Consider the following 18,731-nt stretch of genomic DNA (forward strand, 5'->3'; position numbering starts at 1 on the left):
TAATTAGTGTCATATACAGTAATCTGTCTCTTTCCAGTTTAATAAAGAAATAGATATGTGTGAGACTCGACAAACAAACATCGGTTTCATTCACATCCTTCCTACCATCTAACCCAGGGGTGCCCATGTCCGGTCCTTGAGAGCCCCTATCCTGCCTGTTTTAGATGTTTCCTTCCTTGAGCATACCTGATTGAATGCTCCGGACATCAATAAGCTTTGCAGAAGCCTGGTAATGATCCTGATTATTCGAATCAGGTGTGTTGGAAGGTGGGACACATCTAAAACAGGCTGGATGACCAGACTTGGGCACCCCTGTCTAACCTTTGGACTACTGTATTTGAAATTTGAAACACATCAGATTCCGAAATATTAAGATTTTTTTTCTTGTTTGAGTTTCCAAAAAAACGTTCATAGAATAAAAGATAACATAAACATGGCTTTCAACAACCAAAAGTCCTAACTGATGGAACGCAGTGTAAAACACAAAAATAACAACAACAAAAAAATCTTAATTTTAATTTAATATGAATAAATTATACACAAAGTAAAGGCTGAGTGTATATGAAGCAAACAACTTTTCAAATTTCTCACATTTGACATTTGAGTGTCATGATGGGAATGCTAACAAACAGCAGTCATTTGGATTTAGCTGTCATATGAAAACGGGGAGGCTGAGCACGCAATTAACTCAGCTACATAGGCATCATGAGCAGGCCACGACATAGCAAGTGTCATTACAATTCAAGTGCATTCACATTTAGCAACAGCATATTATGCCATTAGGTAGAAACTCTACAAAAGATCCATCTGTCCATCCCTTTTCTATACTGCCTATCACAAGTAGGGCTGCACCACATTGGAAATTCATGCGAACATGTACCTAATGTAAGGACATTTTCATCATCTCAAGTAGAATGACATTTTTTCATGCAGCAAAATAAGTAAACTGAATGTATTCTTAGCCAAACAATTGTCATTCTCCTAGATAATGCTCGTTTGCGTCTGACAAGTCAAATTCAGATAAAGGCACACAATTCCATAAGAAACGTATCGCATGTCTTTGTGATATGCATATTGCAAGGGGCAAATTTGGCAACTTTGATATTTTTTCGATATATTGTGCAGCCCTACTCACTAGGGTTGTGGGCGAGCTGCAGCATATTCCAGCCGACTTTGGGCGAGAGGTGGGGCACACCCTGGACTGGTTGCCAGCCAATCTCAGTATATGAAAATCTTATCAACTCGTTTATGCCAATGGTAGAGGGTTCGATATGCTAGCTTCCTTTTGCAAAATGGCAGCACTCTTGCTTTTGTCTCAAACACACAACAGCAGGAAACTAATCATGTACGTACGCCATATAGGGGAAGAAAAAGTGAATTATGTAAATAATTCTATAATTATGTGTTTTCTCATCTCAAAACATGAGCCAGTCAAACAATCACCTGTAGAGTGGAACTGCAGATAGAGACATTTAGGGAAGAAAAACTAACAACGAATATCTTAAGCAGTGTGACCTCCATGGAAAAGGCAACGAGAAAAAGAAACATATTGTGGCTCATCGTATACGTGACATCCTGCTCCATTATTGAACTTTTCTTTTCCTGGCTCGATAACGTCGCCTCCTTTGTTTGTAAAGATAGCGGAAATTAATGAAGAGTCCTGAGGACAAAAAGAAACACTGGTTAGTATTTACTTGATGGACTCAAAGCTCATTTACGCATTCAGCACTACTAATCACAGAGAAGATATTAATACAACGTAAGATAAATATAAAGGTTGTTTGTTGTTATTTTAGTTCAGAAAAAAAAAAAATCGCCACTGCTTGATCAAGCTGATCTGTGGAGATGCAAATAGGTGGCTGTTGCCTTACCCAGGAACATGAGGACCAGGTAGAGCTGCAGTGTGTATGAAAAGCTTAAGTAGTGCCCCAGCAGTGCAGGCAGGGGGAGGCTGAACAGACGCGTCTCGTCAAAGACGGGGAGGGACTGGATCACAGCCACCGCTGCACAAACCCGCACAAAGACAAGCTGTCACCAACAAGTGGCGTTGCACTGTTATGAGCTTTTCTCAACACGGCCACCGGGGGGCAGTCACCTTCAGCGACAACCCCGAGCGGGTACAGTGGAATCCAAAGGCTGTATCTGAGCCACGTCAGCAGCTTCCACTGGGTGCCAATGCAAGCCAGCATGTAGAACGGGTACCTGAGAACGAGAAGCCCGAGCAGCCAGAAGGCCGCCGCCGCCGCCGCCGTCATCAGCAGCAGCAGCAGCAGCAAAGCAGTGTGTAGGTGTTGCTAGCTTACCGGAAGACGTCAATGCTGCTCCACAGGTAGAACACGAAGAAGACAACGGGTTTGCTCTGCATCTCTTCCAAGCAGCCAAAAATGACAAATAAAATGACATTCCTCCCCGCTACCTGTGCCGGGACATTAACGAGCGGACGTGTGAAGAAGGTGTAATCGACGAGTGAGGCCCAACTTGCGGTATAGGTTTTTACAGTTTTCCCTTACCTGTATCATGGCCGGAAAAAAGCCGGTCTTGACCAGGCCTAGCAAGGGGTTAATCACCTCCAGCACGGCCATCATCTGGCAGAAGTACATCACATCCGCTGTGGTGTGGAAGGTATCGTAAAATGAATCTGTGAAGAGGAGAAGAGAGGGGAACAAACCGCGATGATGAAACTGGCCACAATCATCATAAATAATTGCTGGCGATTGCAAAACAATTTGTCCAGCACACTCTTCTTGTCATTTGCAGATGGGACCATGTGTGAAAACACAGCCCTTGAGTGCTCGCTTGACCTTTTTGTTTGTTTCCTGTTAATCAACATGCGCGACGCACTCATGCTGATTATGTTGGCAATTCTAATCCAGCCAAAATTGTTGTCTCCGATTCAATCAAGTTCAAAAGCCTGTCACGACAACACATGCATTATAACTGTTCTATTTGACGCCGTCCAAATATTGGTGGTTGAATGGAAGAACATTTAACTATGAACTGAAACTTGATCACAGGAATAACTTTCTAACTAACAGGACTCCTCATGGCCTGTTTTTTTTTTTCCAGTGTGGCAATCAACATGAAATGTTGTTGAAACGTCCTCATCACTGCTTTTTGTCTGCGGTTCCAAATGAAGAGACACACATATGCTATTGTCTAAATGGATTCTCAGTAGTTATTTGTTGATGTTATTTCGTAATTGTGTTATTGAATTGTAATGTTATTGTATTGAGTGCAGCCTTTCATTTTATCGACAGCCTGACCAAAGACTGCAAATTAGCTGCACATCATATTTTCATCCCATTTTTTTAAAGGCAATGTTGCATCATTCCTGTTGTATAAACATTAAAGGGACAGCCATGTATTCACTAACAAGTTCATTTTATATATTTTTTGATCAGGAAAATGAAACGAGTTGCCATTTTCTCTTTTATCCATTCATTTTGGAGAAATTAGTAAATAAGTAACTCCATGAATAACACGCCTTGTTAATGAGAATGGCCGCGCCCCCTAGCATTCTATCCTTGTTCGGCCGGAGTCACGCGAGGAACCGATTCCAAACTCTCCATTGGAAATCATTGTACTTTTATTGCTTATAACGTCCAAAAACGGCAACCAATTGGCACCAAAATTTGTGTGGGCATCTCTACTAATGCCCACGTCAACATATCAAAAGGATTAACCTCTCCGTGGCTGATTTATATGAGAATGAGGAAATGTGGAAGTGAGCAGAGCTACATAGATTTATGCTGGGACGAGCACACATTGCTTCTTTGCTTAGAAAAAAAAAAAAAAACACTGCTTCTTTGCTGATCACGGTTAGAACGGGCGAGTCATTAAACACCAGTCAGGATATTTACAGAGACTGAAGTGGGAATGAGGAGGCGTGCACATTTATTTGGATAAGGAATGGACCCAGTTTTTGGACTTAGAACGCACCGTCCAATTTGGAAGGTAACAGCCGAAATGGCACGTTCCAATGCGGCCACACTCGTCTGTGCAGTCAGCCTCGCCGAAACTTTTTGTTCGCTGTTCAATGAGGGCTTTCGTCACTCCCACGCCGCTTCACTCAGGCAGGTCGCGGCTGCAAGCAAGCAAGCAGGGACACCGCACGCGATTGCTTGCGAGGCGACATGAAGACAGGCTCATGTTCAACTCCACATGCTGCGCGGACAGTAAGGAGCTAATGTTGTTGTGCTAACGCCTTTTGTTTTAACGGCCTGAAGCTAGTTGCTACTATTAGCCATCCCAATCCTACCTTTAGCCGGGGAGAGAAGCGGGTGGCTCCAATCTGCCTGCTGCTACACACCGCCGTCTCTCTCCCTCCTGAGACACGAGTTTAGCGTCGCTAAATGTCCGAAATATAAGCAGTCGGGGTTCGTGTGCGCATTCATACTCTTGTCTGCTTCAGCTTGTGAAAGTGGAGGAGCAATCGCCACGGTCTTTTTGATTTTGTGGAGGTGACCATGATGAGATCACGTTTTATGTCAATAAATCCAAACTATTGTGCAGAACACTTTTATACTTTCACAGTTTGAAGTGGACAAGAATAGTAATGTGCATTTGCCTTTTGGTGGCGATCGGTCGCCGTCTTAGACAACAGAACTGACAAAGCGAGCAATATTACCAGGCATGCCTTCCTCGCGTGACGTAGACCGCTGAGACCGAAAACATAACATAGCCACGCCCCTTTTTGGGGCATGGAAATTTCTCGTAAACCTAATCACAAAAAATACAGAGTCTTTTAAGGTGGGCATTTTAGTACTAGTGTCATTTTTACATGCAAGCCTATTATATAAGTGCCAATGTTAAGCTCACCCAAGTTTCCCTTTAATTAACATTTATTTTAGTGTTAAAAGTTTTTTTCCAACATCACGAGCCTGATTGTTCACCGCTTGTGAACGCACAAAACTCTCTTCCCGGTCTGTCTGACACTCTTCTTGTATCTCACTCTCACGATCTTCATCTGTTTTTCCTGCATTTGTGTGCTCTCTCTGAAAAGCAGCATCGCCCAAGTCCTCTGACTCTCTCAACTTGCTTCACTTCAGCTCTCTCAACACCATCAACCGGCGCAGTCTCAATGTCTGCCTCATTGTTGTTTGGCTTCATGGCACATAAATCCGATGCCATGTTCTTTTTCTTTTCGATTGAACTCGAGACAAAAAAGCAATGCAGAGGAATTCACAACACAGTGTATAAAAAAACATCTATTAATGGGCTGCTGCTGTGTGCTTTCTTGGTTTTGTGTTGTGCTAAGGTTCATTAACCTTCAACCTTTTGCACCACTCCCCCAGTACATGTATGATGTTCTTCAGCTTCCTCACACATTCCCCAAACATGCATAGTAGGTCAACTCTGAATTGCTCACAGGTGTGAATGTATCAATCGTTGATTAGCGACAGGTCAAGTGTTCCCTGCTTCCCGCCCAGACAAGTTAGCTGGGATAAGTCTCCAGCCCACACGTGACCCCAAACAGGGAAAATGGCGGAAAATAGCTGAATAACTGGATCAAGTGCCCCTTTGGTTGTGAATTGGGATTTACTTTTAAGACCAGCTATTTGATCAATCCAAAAATGTCAACAAATCTCCTATCATGTAAGGCTCGTGCCAGCAATTGGACATGTGTATGCTAAATACAATAAGCACATTTTTACATGGTATTATGGGTTGCTTCAAGATGAAGTCGATCCAAATATATTTTTTCAAGAATAAGTTCTATGTAGGCCCACCAGTTGAAACAGGGCATTCTGATTAATATTGCATTTGTTGAATATGTGTTAAGCAGCAAAGTCCACCCGTTTTTAGCCATTTCAGGGGGTGGCCATTTTGTCACTTCTGTTGACTGAAAATGGCTCTTATTCCGCAAATGCAGTATTTATCAGAATGCCTTGTTTCAACTAGTGGGCTTGCATTGAACATATTCTGGAAAAAATATGTTTGGGCTGACTTCTTTTTTAAAAAAGTAGTAATATTCATAGAGAATGAGGGAGGCACAGCAAATAAATAGAACTTGGAAAATGGATGATAGTCACGCTAAGCGCTAGCTCGTGTTCCAAAGACATTCACAACACTAGTTGGAAAACAGAATCAAGTGCAGTCAAACTTCACATAAAGACAAGCACTTCATCAGTTGACTAATCTGTACTACATGTGGAGTGCAATAAAATTGTGGGAGTGGGTTGGGAGAGGCAGCGCAACATGGAGGGCCGTGGCACACGCTACACGCCCGCAACCTTACAAACCTTGACCAAGAATGAAGAGTCGAACGGTCAAGTTGACAAAGATCCAGGAGAATCCAAGGAACTGCACCAGGTTGTACATAAATAAGTAGCCTTTCTTCAAGCCCAGGTAGGCTGGAGCGGAAGAATGAAATGGAAAGAGAGTGATGATGACACGTCGTGTCTTTGATCATTTTTGATTTGTATGCAGGTGAGAATTTCAACAGGACTCACGGTCTTTACGAACTCTTGGCTCCACACTTATCTTGTACATCTTTTCTTCCTCCTGAAAGAAACAAATCATTAAAAGAGGAGTCAACCCAAACATATTTTTCCCTGAATACTTTCTATGCAGGACCACCACTCTAAACACTGCATTTTGATTAATATTTCATTTGTGGAATATGCGAAATCCACCTGTTTTTAGCTAGCTCAGGGGGCGGCCATTTTGTCATTTCTGTCGACTGAAGATGACATCAAAGTTGCTCATGGCTCACATAACGACCAATCATGGCTCAGCTTCAGAAAACAGGTGAGCTGTGACTGGTCGTAATCTGAGCCCTGAGCAACTTCGATGTCATCTTCAGTCCACAGAAATGGCAAAGTGGCCACCCCGAGAAAGTGGGTGCATTTTGCCGTTTAACTTATATTCCACAAACGCAATATTAATCAGAGTGCCGTATTTCAACAAGTGGGCCTGCATAGAACATATTCTGGAAAAAAATATGTTTAGGTTGACTTCCTCTTTAAGCGTTACACATTAGATTTGTTTTGTGTGTCAAGCTAGTTTTTAAGGCAATACTTAAAAATAATGACACAAAACATCCAAATATATTCTAAATAGTGAATGTTATAACAGTTTTTTTCTGCTGAAGATGTCGGTTTATGTTGCGGTGAAGACACAGACGACATGCCAAGAACAATGTTTGTATAACTGAAGAAGAGTATGGCGAACTTGTCGAGGAAAGGGAGGGATTTTCAGATGTAGATGATTGGCTGTTGAAAAGCAGCCCAGATTTTAGTTTGAGAACCTTTGCCTGAAGTTCCATCTCAGCATCAGACTCATCCAGCCAGCGGTTGAAGTCAGGAGCCAGAAAGAGAGGCTTCTTCTCCTGCAGCGTCAGACGGTCCCACCAGCGCTCTTCCTGCTTCTTGATTTTGATGTCGACCTGACGCTGTGTGGATTTATGCTCAATCTGAAAGGAACACAGTGACAAAATAAGCGAGTGAAACATCGAATGCTCTCGCCGGGGACTACGTTAGGCGGCCTTTTGAATATGATCCACAAAAATGATTAGTTCAAGACAATGTGGTGAGTGAATGACCTTTGGTTGATGTATACCAGCAGTGCCTCTCCAAAGCACAAGACTTACCTCGTGGGTGGACACACAAAGGTGTCGACACAATGAGCAGAAATCACTACTGTAGACTACACCTAATCAGTCTTGCCACACTGTTACTCATCTGACCTTAGTAATAAAAAAAGTACACATTTGTAGTCATTTGCTTTGCGTGTGCGTGTGGTGTACAGACACATCATCAAACACAAATACACACACCACCTCCGGTTCAACATCTTCCCAAAGCAATTAAAAAAAATAAAATAAAAAACGCCCCTTAGCAGAAGCTAATGCTGTTAGTAAAACTAAATTGAGTAATATTACATTATACAGATTATACAATAATATATTTTATGCTTATTGTCCATTTCAGTTTGGGTGTTGTGATGACATTTTCCATGAAGTGAAAATAACATCCATCCATCCATTAGCCAAACCGCTTATCCTCACTATAAGATAACATAAATATGATAAAGAGATAAAGGGTAACGCTTATTCAAGGCTTCGATGTGTGCAAAGATGCAAGGCATCAAAGGTGTGGATGGAGCAGAATGAAAATGCAAGAGGCTTGAAATTCACATGATATTTACAAGGTCATTTTGTGCTTGACAAAAAGAACAGCGTGTTCAAGAACAAAGTGTTCAATGTGCAAGGATGAATGGGTACGAGGCTATGATGGTAGATTTGAGTAGTTGAGTTTTAGTAACTGAATAAATACTACATTGAAATCCATGAATTATCGTTTTATTAATCATGATTTACATTTTATTTATTTCGAATTTGGTAGATGGAAACACAAACGGGAGCCGGTTTAAAATGATAGACGAACCAGCCTATAGGCTGCAAATACATATTTGTATTTGTTCCAGCTGAATTAAAAGCCGGATAGACGGACCGGGAAATTTTAGTAAAATGCCCAGCTCTGGTTAATTTATTACAAATGAATCCTAAATCAGAGTGAGTTGTTTGTGTTTTCTTTTTAACTTAAACTCTCTATTGCAGAGTGTGACTTGTCTTGCGTTTTGTCAAAAATAACTGAAGTCTTTCTTTTAAATTATCTGCCATTGGTTTAATACAAATTGTATGTATCAAAAGTACTAGTGCTATCAGTTTCTTGGTATCGGTATTGGTGAGTATTCAAGAGTTAAGTACCAGTGTTAATTTTGACAAGATATTTTAATTTAGTTTTACTTAGTCTTTTTTTTTTAACTAAAATTAATTGTTTTAGTCATAAATTAGTCATCTGATTGTATTTTAATCTTAGTCCAATTTTAGCCGACGAAAATAAAGACCCATTTTAGTCGACTAAATTACTAATTAATTAACAATTAATTTAGTCGATGTTATCCTTCAGCATATATTTCAACTTTTATGTAGAAAGTATCACACACCTATTGGTAACTAGATTAACACACAAGACACACACTTAACACTACTGTGTCATTATTAAACTTTGTTTCAATTAAAAATGTTGGAATGACTTATGCCATTTTAAAACTTAAAAATTAGTTTTTGAATAAATAAAATGTGAAGCTAAGCTAAACTGTAGTTTAACGTGCAAAACACATTTAACACATCTGTGTCATTATTAAACTTTGTTTCAATGAAAAATGTTGAAATGACAATATTCAAATCTATTAAAAAAAAAGCCATCTTAAAACTTAAAAAATTTGTTTTTGACGAAATTTATAAAAAAAGGCTTGGGAAGCTAGCATTGTCAACAGAGCCAATGCTAATGGTGTCAAACTGCTGTAGTTTACCATAATTATTTTGAATTTTCCACACTTTAGTGCTACGACAGCATTAGCAACGACAACAAATTTACCTTAGAGAACATCTCGAGATGTACATTCTGTTAATTCAGTTCAAATTTGTCGTATTCTTCCCACGAATGACCGTTCCACATTATTTACACTTGGGTTTTTTTCTTCACGTTGAAGGTGAAATGAGCCCAAAAATCCTTTCGTCGCTTTCTACCAGCATTATTATTATATAATGGGCATTATCGCTGACTTTCACCATCACACCTCTCTCATTTGTCGACTGCTTCCAGGTGACTGACGATCGCTGTAGTTGGAATGGGATTGGTTCTCTTCTCACTTTGTCCTTTCTGTTCCGTTTTCTCCTAGTTGTGTTTGTTTCCTTCTTCTGATTGGATTTCGTGACTGTGTTTTTTTCGTTTCGTCTTTTAATCGTTGACGAGATTGTCAAGTTAATTAAGTTATCATTATCGTCTCAACGAATGACTTCTATCTTAGTTTTTGTTTCATTTTCGTCTGAATAAAAATATTTGTGACAAAATAAATGATGAAATATTTTAGTCAACAAAATTAACACTGCTGAGTACTCATAATGGTATCGGTCTAAAAAAAAAAGTTGTATCAAACATCCCTACAACTTGACAACCGGACATTAATTCTTATTAGAGGTTAATGCTGGTAGTAACAGCGTTAGCACTGCATTACTGCTGTTTGCCTTTTGGCTTTGACGTGATAGCAAAATAGTGCTTCAGCATGTGCGGTTACATCACAGTGGGGAGGAAATGCAGACCATGTAAAAATAAAAAACACCTGGTGGGAGGGCAATCACTCAAGAGACTCAACTGTTTGTAAAGACAGAAATAAAAGAGCAATTCTCCCAAATTCCTTTAAATGTTTGTATGTGAGGGTTGCTTAAAACATATATCATGTTGGGGACAGAGTGGATAGATTGGAGCATCTGGATTGGCAAGTGGACAGGCAGAAAGCCAGTGCTAGTCAAGCACAATGAGCTGGAAGTGAAGAATGAAATGAATAAGACAATTATACCTCAGGTCTGATGGTTTCCAAAAACTCCAAACTAAACATGTAATCATTATCTCCTTTAGCTCCATGGCCTTGTGCTGTGAAAGACAAGAACATTATGAACTGAACAATATTTGAAAAAAATGTTTGGTTGCAGTTAGTCTCAACTAAACTGAACGATAAGGAAGTACCGTAGCGTAACATACAGTACGTACTTCAACAGGACACACTGCGTTTTGCTTCTTTAAGTAGCGTGAAGACACAAATGTACATACAAACCTCTGAACTGAATTGTGTTGTCTTGTAGGTTGATTTCAAGATTCTGAAAGACATGTAGTAAAATTAACTAAGATGAAAATTGAAGACAATCCGAATTTCGCCCCTACAAAAACTACACCATGAAAGACTTGTGCCGTTGTCAATGTTAAAAAGTATGTTATTGTGCATCTAAACTCATTTTATTGAGGTGTCACAAATAACATTTGGAACAAATGTCTCATTGACATCCTGTTTCAGGTCTTCACTGGAGAGCCTGAACAAAAGACAGCACTTACATTAAGTCATGCATCTTTTATTGGACTTTGCTAGCCTTAAACAGATGCTGTACGGTTAGTGTTGAGTGTCATGAGTGTGAGGAACGAGTTGTACGGCAAACACACATCTAATACGTATACATAAATGACAGCGGCATGAAGCAAACACACAGTGGTTTACTATTAAAACTACAAGATGGTAACTGCTCTCTATATGACAACTGGACAATAGATTACATTAAATATGCCCCCATAAGGTATTAGACGGGATGACTAAAAATAGCTCACTAGTGATGGGACATTGCCATTTGCTAGGAATGTTGCACAAGTGATCATTTGAAAATGTGTAAACATTTGCAGGGATTATAGAAATAACATTATTTATTTTAGTACCGTAAATAATTGTTGTCATTAACATGATCACTAACTTCAAATTGATGAATTCCGTTAATTATTAAAGGTAATCTGAGCAAATGTGTTATTTCAGAAAGGCGTATGGAAACTAGTAGACCTTGAAATTATTCATTCCGCAAGAACTATATTCTTTGCGGTTTCAAAAAGGTTGGTGACCCCTGCTTTTAAGACAATCAGCGCGATACCTAAAATGCTGTAAGAATGAAAATAAATATGTATACAGTACGTCTGTGTTTTGTATGGATGGATGTGGTATGGCCAAGATAAAGCTGAAAGCTGCTAAACAGATGGGACTATTTTACCTTGGTATCGCTCAGCTCCACTCGGAGATAAATCTCGCCGTGCCGCTGAGCCCAGTAAACGCGAGGCGTGAGTATCTGCATTGCAAATAAGTTCTCTCTGGTATCTACATGCCACAACGACACCACAAAGTATCCGAAAATATGCACCGAAGACTCAACCTGTCCACCAAAATGCCACACTAGGAGCGCATTACACACTGTGATGACAATTCACTTCCGGGAGGTGGCGGCTTCTTAACTTCAAAAATAAAAGTAAATACAGTATGTTTAGGTTAAAAATAAAACGGCAATACAACAGATCGAATGTATTTTAGAATGTATGTAATTTTAAGATTGTGTAATTTGTATCATTGTAATCGTGCGTTTCAGTTTAGTTCTGTTAGGTGTTACTATTACTACTCGTTTGGCCCGTACATTACAGAACGATACTGACCACTATAACCCGACATCATTGTTTAAACATATGATATTAACACCTTGACCCAATATTTTTTTTAATTCTATTCCAGAAACCGCGTTGGAATATTTCCAAACGCTGCATTTCAAATACATGTAAATCTAATTAAATCATTGGGAGGGAAACACAAATGTACGCCCCTCGAGTGAAGCATTGAATGCGTCTTGACAGAAAGGTTCTGAGATGCTCAGTGATGACTTATTATGGCCTGTTTCAAGGATTACCTGAGAAATAGGTTGCTTTTCCACTTTCGTTTTGACAAATAAAAAACACTTAACAATTTGTTGAGTGTTTTTCGTGACGATTTCTTCTTCCCGTGTTGTTACATTGTCGCATTCATTAACTTTCGGTTTCCGTTCCAAAGTTCAGGTCTTTATACAGAACGAGTTGACAGTGGCCGTCGTTCCATCCAGGAAACCGAACGACCCCAACTCTATTCCTAAATTGAGTTTGATCCAGCGACCTATCAGGGGGGATAATATTACAAGACACTCTTCTTGGTTTTGGATGCTTTAGGAAACATGACAACAAGACTTGAAACCAGCGACGAAACTGCTACAGTTAGCTATAAAGCTAACGTTGCGACTCATTTGAAGAAGAAAACAACTATTTACATCGTTTATCTAATCGCCGCTTTGGACATAACATGGATGTTTATACAGTTCTCCATAACGCCAGTAAGTGTTTCTGTCACGTTAGCGGAGGTTTTCAGTTTTCCGTGATTGCCTTAAACTGTACGCTCCTCCGTCTCCGGAAGTGACCATTGTCCGTATTTCATTGCCGCTATGAGTTTGAGCATGACAGAATTGTTATCCTGCAAAATTAACATTGGACGCCGCAATCCAATGTTATATTTTCAAGATGTAGATACGGCACTGGTGATTTTCAATCATTTATCAGTGCATTCTAAGATTACTGCATGAATGTCCCCACGTGGGGTGACATTTGTTACCTAGGCCTTCAGTGGGGATTTGCCCGACGTAATCCACCGCTTAATTTATTTGATATCACTTTATACCAGCCTGTTTTCCATCTCTCCCTGTCTGCAACACACCTGATTCAAATTATCATGTCTCAAATGATCACGCTTGATTATTTTGAATCAGGTGTGTTGCAATCAGGGAGAGATGGAAAACAGGCTGGTATAAAATGATACCAAATAAATTAAGCGGTGGATTACGTCGGGCAAATCCCCACTGAAGGCCTAGGTAACAAATGTCACCCCACGTGGGGACATTCATGCAGTAATCAAACCTGATTCAAAATAATCAAGCGTCATCATTTGAATCAGGTGTGTTGCAGACAGGGAGAGCTGGAAAACAGGCTGGTATAAAATGATATCAAATAAATTAAGCACCCCTGCCATAGAGAGTTGAAAAGAACAGAACGATCTACATTAGCTCAATAATCATAAACATCTCTAAGGTTTTTCTCACAGTAGACGTGTTAAAATTTGAAAACGTATGTTGTGTGCTTCTAACAGTATTTGGCAAGGAAACTGGGCTTTGACACTTTGTGGTTTGGTTATTTACAAACCATGGTTGGTCTCATCCAGCTGATTGGGGGTCCTTTGTTTGGAAGGTAAGTACAGTCAAGTGTCATTTAGATGACGACTTTCATCGTGAGCGAGCTACATGTATGTTGTTGTGCTCCCCTTGTCGTTTGATAGGTTTGCAGATGTTATCGGGGCCCGCGCAGCACTGTCATTGGCGTGCGCTGCAAATATTGTTTTCTTCATTCTACTGGCTATAGCAGACTCTCCTGCCATGCTTTTTGTCCACAAGCTCCCCACAATTGTCATGCATGTCCTGCCAGGTGAGCGTCTCGTTTGTATTTCGAATTTCATCCACCACCGTGCATATTCCACACATTGAACTTCTATTACATAACCTACAGTAGCAAACCTCTTTTTACATGAATGAACCCCAAATTTTCATAATTTCCCCCTTTTTGCCTGCAGTTTCTCAGATGGTTGTAGCAGACCTTTCAGAACCCGAAAAACGCGCCGATGCACTTTCCAAACTTGGTCTTTGTTTTGGCATTGGAATGGTCGCCGGCTCCACTTTAGGTGGCCATCTTGTCACAAGATATGGGTGAGTGTCACACTCTCACTTATTTGTACTGTACTGTACTTTTTTGGGACGGCACGGCGGTCGACTGGTTAGCACGTACGTCACACAGAGCAGAGATCGTGGGTTCGAATCCGGCCCCGGCCTTCTTGTGTGGAGTTTGCACGTTCTCCCCGTGTGAGTTTTCTCCGGACACTCCGGTTTCCTCCCACTTTCCAAAAACAATGTGAATGTTTGTTTGTCTCTGTGTGCCCCGCGATTGGCTGGCAACCAGTTCAGGGTGTCCCCCGCCTACTGCCCAAAGACAGCTGGGATAGGCTCCAGCACGCCCCGCGACCCTTGTGAGGAGAAGCGGTACAGATAATGGATGGATGGATATTTGTGTCTCTTCATCATGAATGAATGGATAAAAAAAAAAAAAAATCAGATCATGAAAGTAGCGTCTCATTGCTCAAGCAGACAAACGGAAGTGGCTGTGTTTTATTTTGTACATTTTATTGCATGTTTGTTTATGTTGTTCAGCTAACGTTAAGTTTACTTTCTCTTGAATATGAATTATAATACATGTATCACAACCTTATATTGTTTTTGATCGATTTATTGTATTGTTTGTAAAGTGCTTTGTTACAGCTCTAGCTGTTATGAAATGCGCTATATAAATAAAATTGTATTGTATTGTATTTCCCAGGGGGAGATTTGCTGCGTACAGTGGTGCTGCAGGGAGCGCATTAAGTTTGCTGTTGGTATTAAGCTTCATCCCTCAAAGCACTAAAGTTCAAAGTCCAACAGGCAAAACAGATTGTAAGACACATTTGAGTTTCCCATACATATATTTCTTAAAGGAAAAATTGTACAAGAATCAAAGTTATGTCATATACTTGATTAGAAAACAGGTTGGTGTTTTTCACTGAGTTCAGTTTTTAAAGTGAAGTACTGTGTACTTGAAGAAGACAGGGAACTTTATGAAATTCTGTGTATGAAAACATGTTATATGCAGATCAGCACTTAATAATGTATATCGCATAAGTTGTGTTGATCTAATCCAAGGCCAGTCCATTTCTTTATTTCTGTAGACTGAAAACATTTTGGATTGACATCCAATGGATGTATATGAAATGCATGCTCTCGTAGGTTTAAATCTTGAGAGTGACCTTGCGAGTCAAAAACACTCCATTTTTTGTTTTCTTTGATGAACTCCTTTGTTGTTTCTGATTTTGAATGGGATTAGTTTGGGAGGAATTTATTAAATGTTTGTTTGTCATCAATCATGAATATTGCTGTCAGCACTTTCAGTTATATGTGTCTCATCGTAATCGTATGTTTGAATTCACTGCAGCTGAGACCAAAAGCAAGTCCATATTCAGTGTGGGCCAGATCACAAGACTCATGAAGTTTCCAGGTGTGACATCAACCTTTGTTGTGAAGATTGTTTCCGGCCTACCATCAGGTGAGAGATTTTTCATTTCTAACAGAATTGTTCACTGTATTTATAAGCACAAGGAACATTTCAGCGATTATTGGCTGTTGTCTTTGTGAAGGCATTTTCCAAGTGATGTTCTCTATAATTGCATTGGAGTTTTTCAAGTTGACACCCGAGCAAAATGGATATGTAATGGCATATTTTGGAATAGTCCAGATGGTGAGTCATTAAAAAAAAATTACAGTATTGTTCATGTTTGGAACGTCAAGTTAATATTCTTTTGTTGCACTGACTATACAATGAAGTCATTAAATCGCAAGCTTTGCTTCAGGTGGTTCAGGGAGGAGTGATCGGGCGACTTACGGCAAGATTCTCTGAGAGTTCACTGCTACTTCTGTCGATCGGAATTTCTGCTTTTGTGGGCCTGGCTCAGGTACACACTGTACTCACACACTGAAAAAAACATGCACATCACTTGATGTACTATGTTTTCATCTCTATATTTGTCCTGCTTTCCTTTATTCAGTACTTCTCTTCTTTCTTTTTTGTGAATATGTGACCGATACTGCTATGACAAAAAACATTATATAACATGCTAGTAGCCGCCATCTAACTGTAATTTCAAGTAAATGTTTATTAAAGCGTGAAAATAGGCCTCTGAAATACTGTATGTTCTTCCTGCAGGCGCACATGCAAAATGTGTTCCAGTTGTGCCTGACTGTGGTCCCCATGATGTTTTCCCTCAGCATGTTTAATGTCATCACGAACAGTTTGCTGACCAAGAGTGTACCTTCCTCTGACACAGGTAAGATCCTGCTAAGTTGATGGAAGCAAGTCAAAGGTTTTTGTGTAGCGTCTTTGACAGCCACAACATACAAAGTACAGTACTTCATCATTTGTATCTCATAACAAAACTACTGGTCATTTGCTGCACATTTTACAAAGGAAAAACATGTAAAACTGCTGATGGTATATTACAGTGCCATTTTAGTGCTTACTTCAAACCCCAAAATTCATTTGGACACACCCTAATATGCGAGATACACAAGAAATGTATTATTTCTTTCAGGTTATTTAGTGATACCTCTTCTGCTTCCTTTTCCAGGCACAATGTTGGGACTGTGTGCATCAGTTCAGTCTCTACTTCGGACAGTTGGACCGACCATTGGTGGCTTTCTCTATGTGAACTATGGCATTTTCTCCATAGGCTTCCTTCAGTTTATTGTAAATAGTGCTGTGCTTGCGCACCTGCTGAGGCATCGACTCAACAAAACACCCGAATATAAAGAATGACACTCTTAAAGGTTTCAAATCTTCTTTATGTCACCCAACTAGTTGACAATAATAAAAGTGAGGTTGTTTCAATTGTAATTAAATTATTCCAATAGTGAAAGTTTAGTCGGATTCGCCAATGGACGGCCGTTTAAAATTTGAGGCGGACCTGCCTATATACAGGTACTATTATTTTCCTCCCCGGGAAAAAATAATTAATGAGAAACAAAATGAACTAAAACAAATTAAATGGGATAACACACAGCACGACATTTTACTAAAAATTCACAGTCCATTTATCGCCTTCCACCTACAGCTCGGTACCCTTCCGCTGTCCGTTTATCTGCCATTTTGTCCGGGTGGAAAAAAATAGTACCGCCTATGGGTCAGTCCGCCTCTGATTTTAAACAGGCTTCCGTTATCGTTTCCAACTGCAAACTGTGACCAACTAATGCTAAATTTTGATCTGTCCATCCGTATAATCTAGAAAAAAAACAAGTCATATTCAAACAGTGCACTATTATGCGATTATTTTGTGTATGTACATCATTCTGCCCAAAGAGCTTTACAAAGCCTCATGCACTTATTTTATTTTCAAACTTAAAACGGCCAAAAATTTGTTTAAAATGGCTTACTTTTGACAGGATCCCCTCTTTTCACACTTAAAGCTGCCTGACGATCAGACCTGGGAATCGCCAATTTCCCGTCTGCATATTTAATCGACCCACGTGGTCCCAGTCGGTCGAGTCAGCCAAACGACGTAGAGAACAGACTTAACCTGTACCATGTCACACGCAGGTGCCGCACTCCTGACACGAGTAAGGAAAAATATATGTGTTGTGTACCTTGCGGTTCCACAGACGCAATGACATGTGCGCCATATTGCTTTTATTTCACCGATCACCACGCTGTGCGTGTGTCTGTTGTTTTTGTTTGATATTTTTTCTTTGTTTGGCGGCATGCCTGCTCGTGCAGCGCCTGCTTGTGACGTGAACATTACATTCTGGATGCCGTTTGGCTGTCGCTGATTAGGGATGGACCGGGACCACGTGCTCAATTAAACGTGCAGGACGGAACGCGGTGGCAGTTAGGCAATGCCCAGCTCTGTTGACGATGTTGTCGAGTTCACCTGCGTTCGACTCCTCCATCTTCGTTCATCGTCTACTTCTTCTTGACACGCGTGTCGTGTTCTTTATTTGAACAAATAAAAACGTGGGACAATCGCAAGCTTGTTGACAGCTTTTCTTTACTCCTGCTTGAATGCCAACAGCGCAAAATAGACGACTGTATAGACGGGAAATGCTTAGTCCGTCTATTTTTTTTAAGTTTTCCGTCAATCGCCTACAAAATGGGCGTCCGTCATAGGCGGATAGGCACTTTTTCCATACAGTGGCCAAGTAGCTTTAGATATACAGTATATATATACAATATATATATATATATATATATATACACAGTGTATATATATATATATATATATATATACAGTGTATATATATATATATATATATATATACAGTGTATATATATATATATATATATATACAGTGTATATATATATATATATATATAGTATATATATATATATATATATATACAGTATATATACATATATATACACACAGTATATATATATATATATATATATATACACACAGTATATATATACACAGTCTATATATATATATATATACACAGTCTATATATATATATATATATATATATATATATATATATATATATATATACACAGTCTATATATATATATATATATACACAGTCTATATATATATATATATATATATATACAGTCTATATATATATATATATATACACAGTCTATATATATATATACACAGTCTATATATATATATATACACAGTCTATATATATATAGACTGTGTATATATATATATATACACA

At 39.5% G+C, this 18,731-nt stretch overlaps 2 protein-coding genes across 2 annotated transcripts; one reads left to right on the plus strand and one right to left on the minus strand.

Annotated features, from left to right (window-relative positions):
- Positions 1-502: 502 nt before the first annotated feature.
- Positions 503-11,811, minus strand: LOC147150477 (very-long-chain (3R)-3-hydroxyacyl-CoA dehydratase-like). Its single transcript, XM_086025088.1, has 11 exons — positions 11,591-11,811; positions 10,621-10,663; positions 10,366-10,439; positions 7,250-7,414; positions 6,453-6,504; positions 6,243-6,353; positions 2,511-2,638; positions 2,304-2,416; positions 2,096-2,202; positions 1,872-2,003; positions 503-1,660 (listed from the first exon to the last, which is right to left on the minus strand). Exons 1-11 carry the CDS (start codon positions 11,669-11,671, stop codon positions 1,584-1,586), a joined length of 1,083 nt encoding a protein of 360 aa, XP_085881214.1. The 5' UTR covers positions 11,672-11,811; the 3' UTR covers positions 503-1,583.
- A 224-nt stretch (positions 11,812-12,035) lies between these two features.
- slc67a1 (solute carrier family 67 member 1) lies at positions 12,036-18,035 on the plus strand. The gene is made up of 10 exons (XM_086025087.1): positions 12,036-12,724; positions 13,531-13,628; positions 13,717-13,862; positions 14,008-14,140; positions 14,805-14,917; positions 15,453-15,563; positions 15,655-15,755; positions 15,868-15,969; positions 16,221-16,341; positions 16,642-18,035. The coding sequence occupies exons 1-10, from the start codon at positions 12,569-12,571 to the stop codon at positions 16,827-16,829; spliced, it is 1,269 nt and encodes a 422-aa protein (XP_085881213.1). The 5' UTR covers positions 12,036-12,568; the 3' UTR covers positions 16,830-18,035.
- The last annotated feature ends 696 nt before the right edge of the window (positions 18,036-18,731 follow it).

The sequence above is a fragment of the Filicampus tigris genome, chromosome 3, assembly GCF_054856515.1.
Source record: "Filicampus tigris isolate MCC_2025a chromosome 3, RoL_Ftig_1.0, whole genome shotgun sequence".
Taxonomy (NCBI): domain Eukaryota; kingdom Metazoa; phylum Chordata; class Actinopteri; order Syngnathiformes; family Syngnathidae; genus Filicampus; species Filicampus tigris.

Coding starts and splice junctions, on each gene's coding strand:
- LOC147150477 (XM_086025088.1), bottom strand. CDS start 11,671: ATGCAGATACTCACGCCTCGCGTTTACTGGGCTCAGCGGCACGGCGAG. Junction 7,415..10,365: donor TGGAAACCATCAGACCTGAG/GTATAATTGTCT, acceptor TGTTCCTTTCAG/ATTGAGCATAAATCCACACA. Junction 6,505..7,249: donor AGATGGAACTTCAGGCAAAG/GTTCTCAAACTA, acceptor TGTTTCTTTCAG/GAGGAAGAAAAGATGTACAA.
- slc67a1 (XM_086025087.1), top strand. CDS start 12,569: ATGACAACAAGACTTGAAACCAGCGACGAAACTGCTACAGTTAGCTAT. Junction 13,629..13,716: donor GGGGGTCCTTTGTTTGGAAG/GTAAGTACAGTC, acceptor GTCGTTTGATAG/GTTTGCAGATGTTATCGGGG. Junction 13,863..14,007: donor TGTCATGCATGTCCTGCCAG/GTGAGCGTCTCG, acceptor TTTTGCCTGCAG/TTTCTCAGATGGTTGTAGCA.